The sequence below is a fragment of the Canis aureus genome, chromosome 6 (genome assembly GCF_053574225.1).
Source record: "Canis aureus isolate CA01 chromosome 6, VMU_Caureus_v.1.0, whole genome shotgun sequence".
NCBI classification, from domain to species: domain Eukaryota; kingdom Metazoa; phylum Chordata; class Mammalia; order Carnivora; family Canidae; genus Canis; species Canis aureus.
In genome coordinates this window covers 74,207,295-74,220,288 of record NC_135616.1, presented here as the reverse complement: position 1 = coordinate 74,220,288, position 12,994 = coordinate 74,207,295, and the positions used below count along the sequence as shown (strand labels likewise).

At 49.7% G+C, this 12,994-nt stretch overlaps 1 protein-coding gene and 1 long non-coding RNA gene across 11 annotated transcripts in view; one reads left to right on the top strand and one right to left on the bottom strand.

Annotated features, from left to right (window-relative positions):
* Positions 1 to 12,994, bottom strand: part of PLXNA2 (plexin A2) — a 205,696-nt gene that overhangs the window by 59,242 nt on the left and 133,460 nt on the right. For both annotated transcript variants that reach the window (XM_077902257.1, XM_077902256.1), the window contains exons 6-9: positions 10,797 to 10,920; positions 8,923 to 9,076; positions 8,197 to 8,293; positions 5,054 to 5,168 (exon numbers count right to left, since the gene is read on the bottom strand). In XM_077902257.1, coding sequence (XP_077758383.1) covers positions 5,054 to 5,168; positions 8,197 to 8,293; positions 8,923 to 9,076; positions 10,797 to 10,920 — 490 coding nt within the window. The remainder of the gene's footprint in view (positions 1 to 5,053; positions 5,169 to 8,196; positions 8,294 to 8,922; positions 9,077 to 10,796; positions 10,921 to 12,994) is intronic.
* LOC144316403 (uncharacterized) lies at positions 6,788 to 11,673 on the top strand. 9 transcript variants are annotated; one of them, XR_013382355.1, is made up of 4 exons: positions 6,788 to 6,915; positions 7,466 to 9,705; positions 9,987 to 10,086; positions 10,656 to 11,673. It is a non-coding gene; the product is annotated as an uncharacterized LOC144316403 (long non-coding RNA). The 9 variants fall into 9 exon arrangements; XR_013382353.1 differs by having other exon boundaries at positions 7,466 to 7,591; positions 8,079 to 11,673; XR_013382350.1 differs by having other exon boundaries at positions 7,466 to 7,591; positions 7,980 to 11,673.

The window sequence follows — 12,994 nt, the reverse complement described above, 5'->3', positions numbered from 1 at the left end:
AGAATCTTAAGACGGTTGTTGGGGTTGTGAGAATGCGGGTCGCTACTGCTGCTCTCCGCTGTCTTTAGGTCATCTTACGCCTCTCTCTGTCTCTACGCCAACTGGCAGCAGGATCACCTCCTTGGCAGCAATCTGAGTTTCTGTCAAGATGAACAGATGTCCTATTTGGGAATAACCCAGGGGTGGGGGTAGGCTGGGGAGGAGGAGTCCCGGCTCCGGGGAGGGCAGTGACCCTGGCCTGGGAGCCCCGCGCGCCTCGTGGCCGCGTCGCCCACCCCGTGTAGCTGAGCTTCTCCAGCTTTCGGTGCGGGGGGACCCTTCGGCCCTTGGAAATGACTTCTCCCACGTGGAAATGGCATTATCTTCACCCACTGGACTTCAAAGAGAGAGAGAAGCCAGTATCCTGGGAAGCTAATCGGATTTATTTGGTTCTATCTTTCCCCTGGGACAGGGCGTAAAGAAGATATTTATGTATCTACATCTCACTAGGCCTGGTTTAGCCATGGAGGGAGATGAGCTTTTAAAGCTGAAAGCCATACATACTCCTGCGCACGCCCGCTTGCTAACACCATGTCACAGCTTGATCCGGCCCAGGGAGGCAGAGGCTTTGGGGGCCCCATTGGAGATTTGGCTGTGCTCTGAGCGGTGGAAAGGTCTGGCTCATAACCTTAAAGGAGCTCAAGAGATGGTTCAGTTGAAATTCAGTTTCCTCATCTATAAAATGGGGCCAGTAATACCTGACAGCCCTAGATGGCACGAAAGAGGATTATGAAAGCATGTTGAAAGTGGCAACTAACTGGATTAACAACATGAACATCACTGAGTATTTCTTGTGTGTGCATGCGCGTGTGTATGTGAATACAGGATTGAAGGACTAGGACTTACCCGCGGCCCACCTGGGGACATTTACTCTGAGTCATGCCTTCTGCATTTATCTGATGATCTTAGGAACATTATTTAACTTACCTAAACCTCAGTTTGCTTATCTGTAATAGAATCCATTTCTTTTTTTTTTCCCAAGATTTTATTTATTTATTCATGAGAGACACACAGAGAGAGGTAGAGACACAGGCAGAGGGAGAAGCAGGGGAGCCTGATGCGGGACTCGATCCCAGGACCCCAGGATCACGACCTGAGCCAAAGGCAGATGCTCAACCCCTAAGCCACCCAGATGTCCCAAAAGAATCCATTTCATAGAGTAGATTAAATGTGTGTGTGTGTGTATATATATATGAAATGTGGCATATATAATAAGCACTCGATACGTGTTCACTGCCAATATTTTTATTCTGAATGAGGTACTTTTGTGTCAGGCCTGAGCATAGACTCGGTCCATCAGACCTCCGGAAAGAAGTAGGCAGATGTACCTCATGAGCTGGCTGCCTGTGTACCTGGAAGTGGCACTATTAACCCATCTTCCATGGGCCGTCTCTCCGACAGTGGAGATGGGTTTGTACCAGTCCCTGCATATCCTGAACCACCTCATGACCAAACAGCATAAAAGCCAAATTGGGATCTGGCCGGCAAGTGTGGCTGTGACCATGGAGACCAACAAGCTAACTGGCTCTGATTTCCTGCAGAAAACATACTGTACTCAGCTTTTTTGGATGCCGGAGTTCTCTGTAGCCTTGGGCAAAAAACCTAAATTTTTAGCATCTTGGTTACTACGTATGTCAAATATGAGTTATCTGAAACTGCAGGCCCGTTCTGAGAATCAATGGAGATGCCACATGTCAGTGATTCTCAATCTTTGGACTCACTGGGGATAGGGCCCAGGAATTTGAATTCCTAACGAGTACCCAGGTGACGCTGCTCCTGCCGTTTCCCTACCCTGACGTAAACGCTTTCAGAACTCCCGTCACATGTGAGAGACTCCCCAATGTGGGGTCCATTAACATTGCTCTATACATCAGTGGACCTCACCAGTTATCTCTGTTTCGAGGAAGCTGACAGAAAAATTTGGTTTCAAAGTTAGGGGGCCCTTACTGGAAGTATAAAAGATATTCTTATACTCTAAGGGATTTCCAGTCCCCAGAAAAACCTAAAGACATCAGATCAGACTCCTAATACAGTAAGGAAAACCTCACCCAGGCACCCAGGCGGGGCACGTGCACTTTTGCTGTGGCCCACATTGTCAGGAATGGGGCGCCCCAGAAGCAGAGCTTTGGACCGAAAAGGGCAGGGCCTGGGAGCTATTTGCCGGGAAGGGGTGTGCGCATGGTGGTGGCCGAGAGCCCCAGCGGTATCCGAGGCAGCTGAGGCTGTGGCCTTCCCAAGCTTGCTGGGAACCTGACCCTATTTTCTTTCCTGAGCCAAGTGAGGAGCCCGAGGCAGACGGGGCTTCCACCACCGGCCTCCAGAAAGCCACTCCCCGGGCCTGAGCCAGGGTCGTGCACCCACCAGGGGGAAGAGAAAGGCAGTCCAGTCCGCCGGGTCCCCACTCAGGGGAGGCGGGGACGTGAGGGGGGCACAGAGGACCGCTCCGCCCCAAAGCAACAGCCATTCAGGAAGGAAAGTGAAACTGCAAGGAGATGGGAAGCCTTTGGGATCCCCCCAGGGCTCCCATGGCGTGAAGTCAATCCTGCCTGGCCGGGTGGCAACGGCTCCTCTTAGGTCCAGCTCTCTGGAACATTTCAGTGTCTCCCCTGTGGCTGAGAGGGAACCGTGTTCCAGTGACTTCTAAAGGGCATGAGGGAGGCCGGCGTGTTTCCAATTAGCCTTCTGGCCTCCACACCCCAGCAGAGTTTATTTGTCTTGCTCTGTGCGCCACTCCTCCTGCCCTCACTCCAGCTGCAGGCCGCGTTCAGGCTTGGCTTTGGGTTTCTCTCTGCCGGAGGGGGAGCCCCGGGAAGAAAATGAAGCAGCTGCTCTTTCTCGTCTAGATCTGCACGTCTCTCTTTCTGCGTTTTGTGGTCTGCCCTGCTTTATTTTATTACGCAACTTAGAAGTTGAGAAGTGGCCCATGTGAAGGTCAGTTTCTGAGACCCTTCACCTCGGTCTTCTCACTGCCAGGCCTCGCCTCTGAGCAGCCTCGCCTGCGGCTTCTGCTGTTCCTGGTTGGCCTCTCCTCCCTTCGCCATTCTTCCGTCGACTCCCTGGCTGCGCTAACCATCCTCCACTCCATACCCATAGCCTTTGGGCCCTTTCCTCTGAGTAAGAAGATTTGCCTGAAAGCAGTTCCATTTCCTTGCAGAATCTCAGGGCTGGGATTAATTTCCAGTGTCCACTAAGACCAGGGTGGTACTTTCAGGTCAGCTGCTTCAAAGCACACCAACTGGCTGGAGGGAAATCTTCTTCTGAAAGGTTTTCAGGGCACTAGATAACTGGTTCCATCACGCTGGGGCACCTGCAGATGGCCTGTCTTAAGTACCACCTGTAGGCACCATCTATGTATCTCTCTTTCAAGACAGGCAAATTCCATTTTTTTTTTTTTTTTTTTCTGGCTGAATAGGAAACATTATTTGAGAAACTAAGAATTCAAGGCCATGGGGGTGTGTGTTTGAGGAATGGTTCAAGGCCTACTATTTTCTTATTTATTTATGTATTTATTTTTCACTTTTTGAGGTATAATTGACAAATACAATTATAAGATATTTAAAGTATGCATCATGATGATTTGAAATATGCAGATCGAGGTCTACTTTCTTAGGTTTATTCATGGGAACAACAGGCACCTTTATCAAGATTAGGAGACATATAAGACTCTATTTTTTTTTTTCCATGAGACTCTATTTCCTGAAATCCTAGACAAGTATATCCAAGGAACCCTCCCTATCAATGGCATTTGGGTAAAGCGGCCATTCCTTCATCCAGTCTTTCAAGCATGTATTCGGCAAACATTCACTGAAGACCACACTGAGGATTTTAAGATAAAATATAGCCCTTGCCCTCACAAAGCTTCTAGCCTAGGAGCCCCTGGGTGGTTCAGTTGGTTAATTGGCTGCCTGCGGCTCAGGTCATGATCCTTCTAGAGCCGGCTTCCTGCTCAGTGGGGAGTCTTCTTTCTCTCTCTCTCTCTCTCCCTCTGCCCTTCCCCCTGCTCATGCTGTCTCTCTCAAATAAATAGAAATAAAATCTTAAAAAAAGAAGGTTCTAGTCTACTGCAAAAGGGACATGTGTATAGAAAGAGTACAGTGGAATATGCAAATGCTACACTGTCACTTATTTTTGCAGATTTTCTAAAAGGTGGAAGAAGAGGGGGACATGTGTATATGCGCATGTGCAACTTGGATGAATACGCAGGTCTCTACAGTTGTTCAAACCCAACCACTGGCCATGGTAGGGTGCGAGGAACATGAAGCACAAGAAAGGGAAAATGACCAAGCAGGCTTCATTTTCCTAAAGCATGCCATGAGTGTGTAAGAAAGTCAACATCCATGAATAATCATTGGATGCGATATTCATTGGAGAGACAAGCAGTTCGGTATTTTGCTGTGTTGATAACAAAGGTGGGTCAGGCCTTAGGGATGGAACACTGACTGTATATTCAAACTGGCAGGGCCAGGTTCTTTAGCAGGGCCTGTTTCTTTTCATCAGCTGTATTTCCTTCTCTTTCTCTAAGGCCACCCACCCAGTCATACATCAGAGTCAAAGAATCATTGAAACTTAGAGTTGGAAGAGAGGTTGGCATGAAAGAATGGTTGAGAGTGAATGTTCTATTGAATTGGACTATGTCTGCAGCCAAGCAAAGGGCTTAGACTCAAAGAATAAATGTCGTCCACTGCCTTCTTCTAGACAATGGAGTCTGGTTGGTTGGATATGTCCTCTCGGCTTTCAGTGTCAACCCTTAGTTCCTCCCGAGCCTTTGAATGTAGAGAGTCTTAAGCATCTAGAAGATACAGCACATTTCTCTGCCTGGGGTATTTTCTGCCACTTTTTTTTTTTTTTAGTTTTATAGTAATGGGGCTTTCTAACACACAGTCTCCGGGAAGAAGACCAAGACGGGTCAGGGCAAAGAGACGGCCAAGCCGCTGGACTTGGACTGCCCATCTGAAAAGAGAGGGCCACTCAGATTCACCAGGAACATCGTCATGCCAAGGTGAGCCTGGCTTACCTCTGAAATATTGATCCGGCCCTCCTGGAAGGAGCAGGTGGTGGGGTCATGCGTGCAGAGGTTCCGGTACTTGCACCAGTGGCAGCGGAAGGCGCTGTTGACACAAGACAGGCACCTGCAAAGATGAAGATAGTAAGAGGCAAAGAGACGGGAACGGATGGGGAAGGTAAGGGTGCCAGGTAGCCCGTGTGTCATGGTGGCAGTCTGTTATCCTAGTCCCTCCCTCAGGAGGGTTCATTCGTGGGGCGTCCCCCAGCATTGAGAACTCTGGGTTCTTCTTTGAAGATGTTCATAGGACCAGAAAACTCCAAACAAACAAACAAACAAACAAAAAGTCCGAAGTGGAAATAATATAACTTATAAAGTGGCGGTGAGCTAGAGCTGGCCTGCATCAGCTCATGGGCGCTGATCATTTACATTTTCAGGAATTTTGCAAGCGGTTGGCTTCGCGTTCATAGCTTGAAATCAGCCATGGATAGAGTATTTACACCAAAGAAATCGGCAAATGCTACATACTGGGTTTTTATTTTTCTTTCTCGATCGCTGATGGTTAAACATTTACCAGCATCCCACCACTTACAAGAAGAATAGCTCCTAAGGCACTTAGAAGACGGACAAGTACAGGGATAGAAATTGGGCAGACAAGCAGTCCCGTCTCGCCACTGCCACTGGGGTCACCTTGAGGAAGTCACTTGCTTTCTGCATTGCAAGTTCCTCATTCCGTCTGTAATAAAACTTTCCCGTCTGCTCCACAGGGCTGTTTAGCATCAAACAAGATAATGTGTAGGAAATGGTTTTGAAAGGTACAATGTTAAATGTGAGTGTTATTTTCAAGTGCTTAAATTGCCCGTTATTTCAAGCTCTTAAGTCACATTTGAGTGTCAACCGCTGGTTCAATCACCTGCATTTCTGGGCTTTGGGGTTGTTCACAATATGGTAATTTTGTCTTCTCTCCAAGTAGCCAGGCATAGGTAGCTGTAGGTGTGTGGCTCCCGCATTTCTCGCCAGGGTAACCGTAACCGCTTCACCTGGGGGCTGGGTATGGCCAGACCATTATGATGGAGTTGGGTTTTGTAGGTGGGGTTGGTCTTTCTGCTCCTTGCCAGCTCCACAAATCTAGGTTTTGACAACTAGACCAACCTGGAGGGGACACCGCTGGGTCTGCAATCTGGCGCCATCTGGTGGTCACTCCCTTTACATTTGGGTGGATGAGTCTCCATCCAGGGGTGACCCCCTAATACGCTGCTGTGTTTTGGGTGCAGTAGCCCATCTACGCCTCCTCTTCCCTGTGCTGATCAGTTTTATCCCCTTCCAGATCTATCCAAAGTTGTTTTGTCTCTGAGCTTAGGCCACACTGACTGGTTCTCGCTAACATCTTAGGATTCAGCAAGTAAAACAATGAAAATGGACTAAGAATGATGAGATGGGGTTCTAAGCCTGGCTCTTCCACCGCCTAATTTTGTGACCTTCACTGTAGCGCTTATTCCCTGTGGGCCTCAGTTTACCATACTAAAAGCAGGGGGATAGAACTTGATTCTGTGACTTTTTGCTGTGAATGCCAGGTGTAGAGAAGGGTAAGATAGTGTTTGGCAATAAAATGGAACCTTTGCTGTCAAGGAGACCCGCCTTTTTTTTTTTTTTTTTTTTTTTTTGGCTAAAACTTGCTGCCTGTGACTGCATTTCTGTTGCTATAGCAATGCAAAGTGGTGACATCACACTGAACTGCCACGGAGATGAGGATGCTCTCACCAACAATGAATTCCATCACCACTGTGCTGGAGTTTGAGAAGGAGGTTGGCGGTTTCTTTCTCCAAGATGCTTGCATTGCTCCTAATTGGGTTAGCTGGGATTGGGACGCACTGGTTAGTGGACAATTTTGTTTATTTCTGCTCCTGCACTTACTGCCCTGTCCACGCCCCAGGCGATTTTTACCACTTGTCCCGTCTTTCCCAGCTTATCTACTGACTTGTCGCAATGGGGTTCAGCTGTGTCTCCTTCCTTAACTACTGTGGAGAGCCTAGAATTCCAGCAGCTGATTCCTGTCATAAAAATCAAGATCAGAGAAAGGGAGACTTAGGAGGGCTGGCTCATTTGTCTCTCATTTTAATAGCTAAAGATTCCTTTTGAGTATAGCTGCAAACAGACCATCTCCTCACATGGATTGCTGAGCCCATCTTGTCCACAGCCTGGACCGCACAGATGTGATGTCTTGGAGCTATACAGACTTCAGATTACCCCTGTCCTGGGAAATGGGAATAATGGGAAACAGATCCATAGACTATTTCCAATTGTTGCTCCCTCTGATGTGGAGTTGTCACTTGAGCTCTGTCCTGGTGCAATGTCCATGGCCACTGGTCCAGTGGCCTTTATGTGGCCCTATTAAAGAGACTCGTTTCTCTCTTTCTCAACCAGGCAGTCTGTGAGTTCCCAGTTTGTATGGAAGGACTCTCAGTTTCTCTTCCAGAGAAGATAGGCAGAAGCTAAATATGGTCTCTCCTCCTGCACAGCTGTAGAATCTCATAGCTGTGGGTACCACTGGTAAGTGCTCCACTGCTGGGGATGAAGGGTGTGGTCAGCTGGGCTCTACTCAAGTCCCTCTGGAGGCTGCTGCTTTGGTCTGGTTTCCCCCTCCTCTTTGCAAAGTCATACATAGGCTGTGTCTGGACCACAGTGGAGTTAAAGTCTCCTCTCGCCCTCCCAGCCTGGGGCCCTTATATCATGTCCCCTTCTGCGGGTAGCTGTGTGCAGAGCTGCCTCTTACCTCTGAGTCCTTCTCCACTTGGCTGTGGAGGATGTATCTAAACTCCTTTCACTGTCAACCTCTACATCCAAAGCCACCACTTCATCTAAAATGGAGAAAACTTTTCTTATGGTCATGGGGCCATGACCTTTGTCTTCACTTCATGCTTTCTTTTTACTGCCTTAGCCTGAGCATTGTGGGTAGGGTTGCTGGGGAGTCTGGATGGGATCAGAGGCTGTGGAGAGTGAATGCCATTCCATTGAAAATACTGAATAAACTGAACAGAACTGAGAAGGAATATTTATGAAGAGACTGGGAGGTGAAACCAATACGGCTGGAGCTCAGAGAACCCCCACACCCACATCCAGCCCTGATGCGAGACTTGCGCCCGGTGAGTGCTTACAGTTGGTGGGCACTGCAGTTGTAGAACTTGAACTCGGTGCTGACAAATATCTTCCCTGTCTCCTTGGATCTCAGCTGCAGCTCCAGCCCAAACCAGTCTGGGGAGAAAAAAAGGAGAGGGTAACATCCTGGGGACTCAGTGGACCATCCATTAAGCCACTCCAGGGCTCTCTTGGGGCACAGATGGTAGATAAATGCTGCCTGGGTCATCTCTTCCCAAGAAGGTCCCTCTGGTCCTGTTGAGACACCCGTCACTGAGACCCAGACGCCCTCAAGCCCCCTCTTAGGGGAAACAGAATGAATCACATCCCAAAGAAACCCTTGCTTTGGTCAGGCATCTTCAGTTACTGAAAGACTTTCAGAAATATTAGGCCAGAACCCCTCAAGCCCCCAGGTTCCATGGGGAGAAGCCCACTGAAAATCACTGGCTGGAGCCACTGCCATCCCTAGAAGGGAAGGGAAGTCTGGAGAAACTCTGCGCGCTGTGCAGACTTAGCCCAAATGGGAGCAAGGGATTTCCTTCTTTCTGAATTTTGCTTTGGAGCATGATAATTAGCCTTCAAACTCAAATAAGTTATATAAGCCCATGTTAGGGTCTGCGATATGAAGGCTTGGTCAGGCAACTTTTGTGCTAGTGCTCGCCACCTCTTCCCCTGTGATCCTCTACTCTTGACCACTCTGATAGGGCAGCCCCTGGCATGTGACCGTCATGGCACGCACTTCTTACCTTGATCCAGAGGGATGACAGGGACATCCTTGGGCCCTGGTGAGATGCAGATGACCTGGCTCCCAGACACCTGTCCCTCCACCTCCGTCAGGTTCCCAAAGGCACAGGAGATGCCCACAGACAGGTCAGGAGCATCGCTCACAACCAAGCTGAGCTGTGGGTGGAGCAAAGAGATGAGGACATAGGAAGAGTCCTAGGGGCTCAGGAGACCTGAGCTCCGGCCTGGCCCTGCTGTGGCCTGCTTGCTGACCAATCTCCCCCAACCTCATCTCTACAGGAGGACATGGGTAGTGCAGTCAATGGTCTTTATTAATATCACTGTTCATTTCTTTTTCAGTCTTGTCCAGCGTCAGAAAGGACTGGGTGAGGGGCACTAGAGGGACAGGTACCCAAATCCATCTCAGGCCCTCATCATTCTGACCTGAAAAACCATGACAATGGAAAGCATGTCATGAGCTGAGCCCTTTTGCAAACAAGCCTTAACACTGGTTTTCCAATCTGGAGGCTTACTAGGTTGGTGGAAGACAGCTAGCTCCTCCCTCTGGCTAGGATTCCGGGGCTGCTTATCAGGATAGTGAGTGTCCTAGAGGTTCTGCCTCTCTGTCCCCCCAACGCCCAGCAGGTGCTCTGCTGGCTGACAGCTCCCTTCCAGTAGGACAGTGGCTTCACAAGGAACTGTGGGGATCAGAGAAAGCAAGGAATGTGGACACCAGCAGCTCGGATGATGTCTGCTGCTGCCGATGGGTTCCACTGATCTAGGCCAGTGCCTTCCAGCCTTTTCAGGTTTGCATACCCTCCTTTGAATGGTAAAAATACCACAGCCGCCGCCCCCGAAATGAGTTTGTTCTCAATTACCACAATAGAACATCTAAGTGAAATCTGACACAATAGGCAAAAAATGCGACTGGCTTCCTGGAGCAACCGGGAGTGACCATAAGGGTTCATGGTGGTGACAATACCCTCCCTCCCCATAACCCCCCCACCGGAGCCTCCAAGTTGGGAACCGCACTGTAGATAGGTCTCCCTTTGTCTTCCTACCAACACCTGGCTGTATTTATTTGCAGTGGCTTCTCACTCACAATGAGCGTCACCTCGCCTCTCCAAACATTTGTTTGCTGCTGAATCTCTGCCCCAGTTTCGTTTCCATGGGGCCAAGAGACTTAGGTACAAACTCCCCTGTTTGTTCCCTCGGCTCCATGGGAATCAGAGCCTCCTGGTGGGGATGAATGAACCAAAATCTTGGAAGGTTCATTAACTAATTAACATCCGTAAATGCTCATAAAACCTTCAGAATGAAATAATCACGCAGGGCCTAAGGACATGAAATATTTGAGGTTGTACCTCGACAGGTGGTTAAGGGCTATTTTATTCTCTTTAATATTCTCTTTAAGTACACACTGACTGTGACTTATGTCTCAGTCTCTTGGCATCTGTCTCTCCTCTATGTGTCTCTCTCTGTCTCTGTCTCTGTCTGTCTGTCTCTCTCTCTCTCACACACACACACACACACACACACACACACACACACACACAGGCAACTCTAGGTCTCTGTGAAAAACTGCATGGAGTGGAGGCATGTAAATACAGCACACAGCCGAGAATGTGTTATTTAGAGTCGGACTGCACTACGTTGTAGAGGTTTGTTACTAAATGCAGAATCTAGATTTACAAAACAGATCAATGGGTAATGAGTTTGCAAGGAGTGCGGAGAATGACTGTGCCCTTTACCATAGGAGCTACCGTAGGCTTTCATTGTCTACAAACACCGTTTCCTTGGAGCATTTCAAGTGTGAGCCAGCGACAGATACACGTGTTCAAGGAACGCGCGTTCCCAGCCCCAGCCCCAGCCCCAGCCCCCTGGAGGAGTTTCTTACCCGCCGGCTGTGCTCAGACACGGAGATGCTGCTGGGATGCACCTCGAGGCTCATGCACTGGCTGATGCTGGCGGCAAATCGATTAGGTTCCCAGGCCCGCTGGCACTTGTCCCTGCGGGAGCACCTGCCGCAGACACAGATTCACAAGGGGTCAGGCCTCTGAGACCCATCTTCACTGTCCCCTGGGGGTTTTTAAGAGGGGTTTGCTGCTCTGAGGCTCGTGGCTTGTCTTCTCATGACACTTTTCACTTACCCCAGAGGGCTTGGGTGACTCCCAGATGGTCCTGATCACAGTTACACAGAGACTAAGAGGAGGTGGGATTAACCCTCAGTATGAGACATACGGTTTAGACCAAGAGAATAGCTCCTGATAGGCGGCATCTTTATAGGACATTCGTGGAGCAAGGGTGGGAAGTTTGGAGAATGTGAGGAGCAGCACACAAGACTTGCAGAATATGAGCCCTGGAGCCAGAGGGCCTGGGTACTCCCCACACCCCCTGCGATTGACTGCGTACTGTGTCCCCCTGGGCAAGCGACTTAATCTGTCCATGCCTCAGTTTCCTCAAGCCTAAAATGGTGAAGATAGTGATAATACCCTACCTCCTAGGGCTGGTGTAAGGATTAAAATTAAGTACCTAAATGGCTTTTTAGGGGCTCCTGGGTGGCTCAGTCAGTTGAAGGTCCGACTCTTGATTTCGACTCAGGTCTTGATCTCAGGGTCATGGGATGGAGGCCTGGGTGGGGCTTCCCGCTGAGACTCCCCCTCCATCCCTCCCCGTTGCTTGCTTGCTCTCCCTTGCATGCTCTCTCTCTAACATAGATTTTTTAAAAAAGAAAATGGCTTTTTAGCCCTTAGAATAAAAATATTAATGATGAAGACCATTCATGTTATTATTCCACACCCCCAAAATGTGTGGGTCAGTGTGCATGCGATCTTGTGGCTGGACTAATGGCTCTCTGAAGGCAGGGACCATGTTTTATTCATTGAGATATCTACCTGTCACATGGTATATTTTAAATAAATATTTGCAGTGTGAAATAATGCCTGGAGACAGAGAGGCAGACCAGGAGTCGCAGCCGGGGCTGCCTGCGTCTGCAAGCTGTGTGGCCTTGTCTCCCGACAGCTTCATCTCAGCCCAGGGTGGCAGGTGGGCATGGTGTAGCATCTGGTTGCCACCTACGTCACAGGGGAGCACACTCCAGGGCTGGGGCTTTTCCAGACCGAATAGCCCCCGACAAACCACAAGATGCCACAAGCAGGCAGTGATTCCCACCCCAACTCCCCCCACCCTCATGCCCCCCCCCCACCCACCAGGGCCCTCCCCTCTTCCTTTCCAGGCACATAATGGATCTAAATATGAATGCTGTCAAAGAAAAGAATTATTGAGGTTTAAGTGAATCCTTAAGATAGCTCTAAAGTGAGCTCTTGACTGGAGCCTTTATCTCATTGACTCACTGAAATGGCTCTTTTTTATCATACTATTTATGGCAACAGCCCTAACAGAGATAAATAGCCTTGGAGACAATAACACACTTGCAAGAGCAAGGCATGCAGAAGAGACAGGAAGGTTTCAAATCCCCCCGGACCCAGAGCCTCTCCTACAATCTCCCTCAGCCTCTGGCTCCATTAGAGTCCAGGGAGCTGGAGGTGGGCCCCCCCCAGCTCCCTCCCGTTCCTGAGGCAGGCCACTGGTGGCAGGTGGGAGGGCACCGTGGGACGGCTGGTGACCACGAGAAAGACCCAAGAGGAGAAAGCTCTGAGTAGAGACAGAAACCTACGCGTGTTCTCGGCAGACAGGCAGGGTGGCTGGAAGCAGAGGTGTGCCCCGTAGATGGGAGAGATTCTCTGCCACGGGGAAGGGGGTCCGAGGATGGAGGAGATTGGAGACTGTCCTGATGTGGCTCAGTCATTCTAGAAGCCACAGCCCACCCGGACAAGAAGATGACAGAGGTGGTGTGGGGCCACCCCTGAGACAGATGAGCAGGCTCAAGCAGGAGCTGGGGGACACGGTTGTCCTTGCTGTTGAATTAATGGCAATCCCCCATGTCGGAGTGGCATGTGCCACCTGCAGGAAGAGCCACTGGCACAGAAGCCGGGAGGGCAGGCTAGGGCGCAGGGAGTGGGTGGTGTGGCTGGCATGCCCACTGCACAATGAGAGGGCACGTAGCCTAGGACACTTTGCACAGAGCGGGGGCAG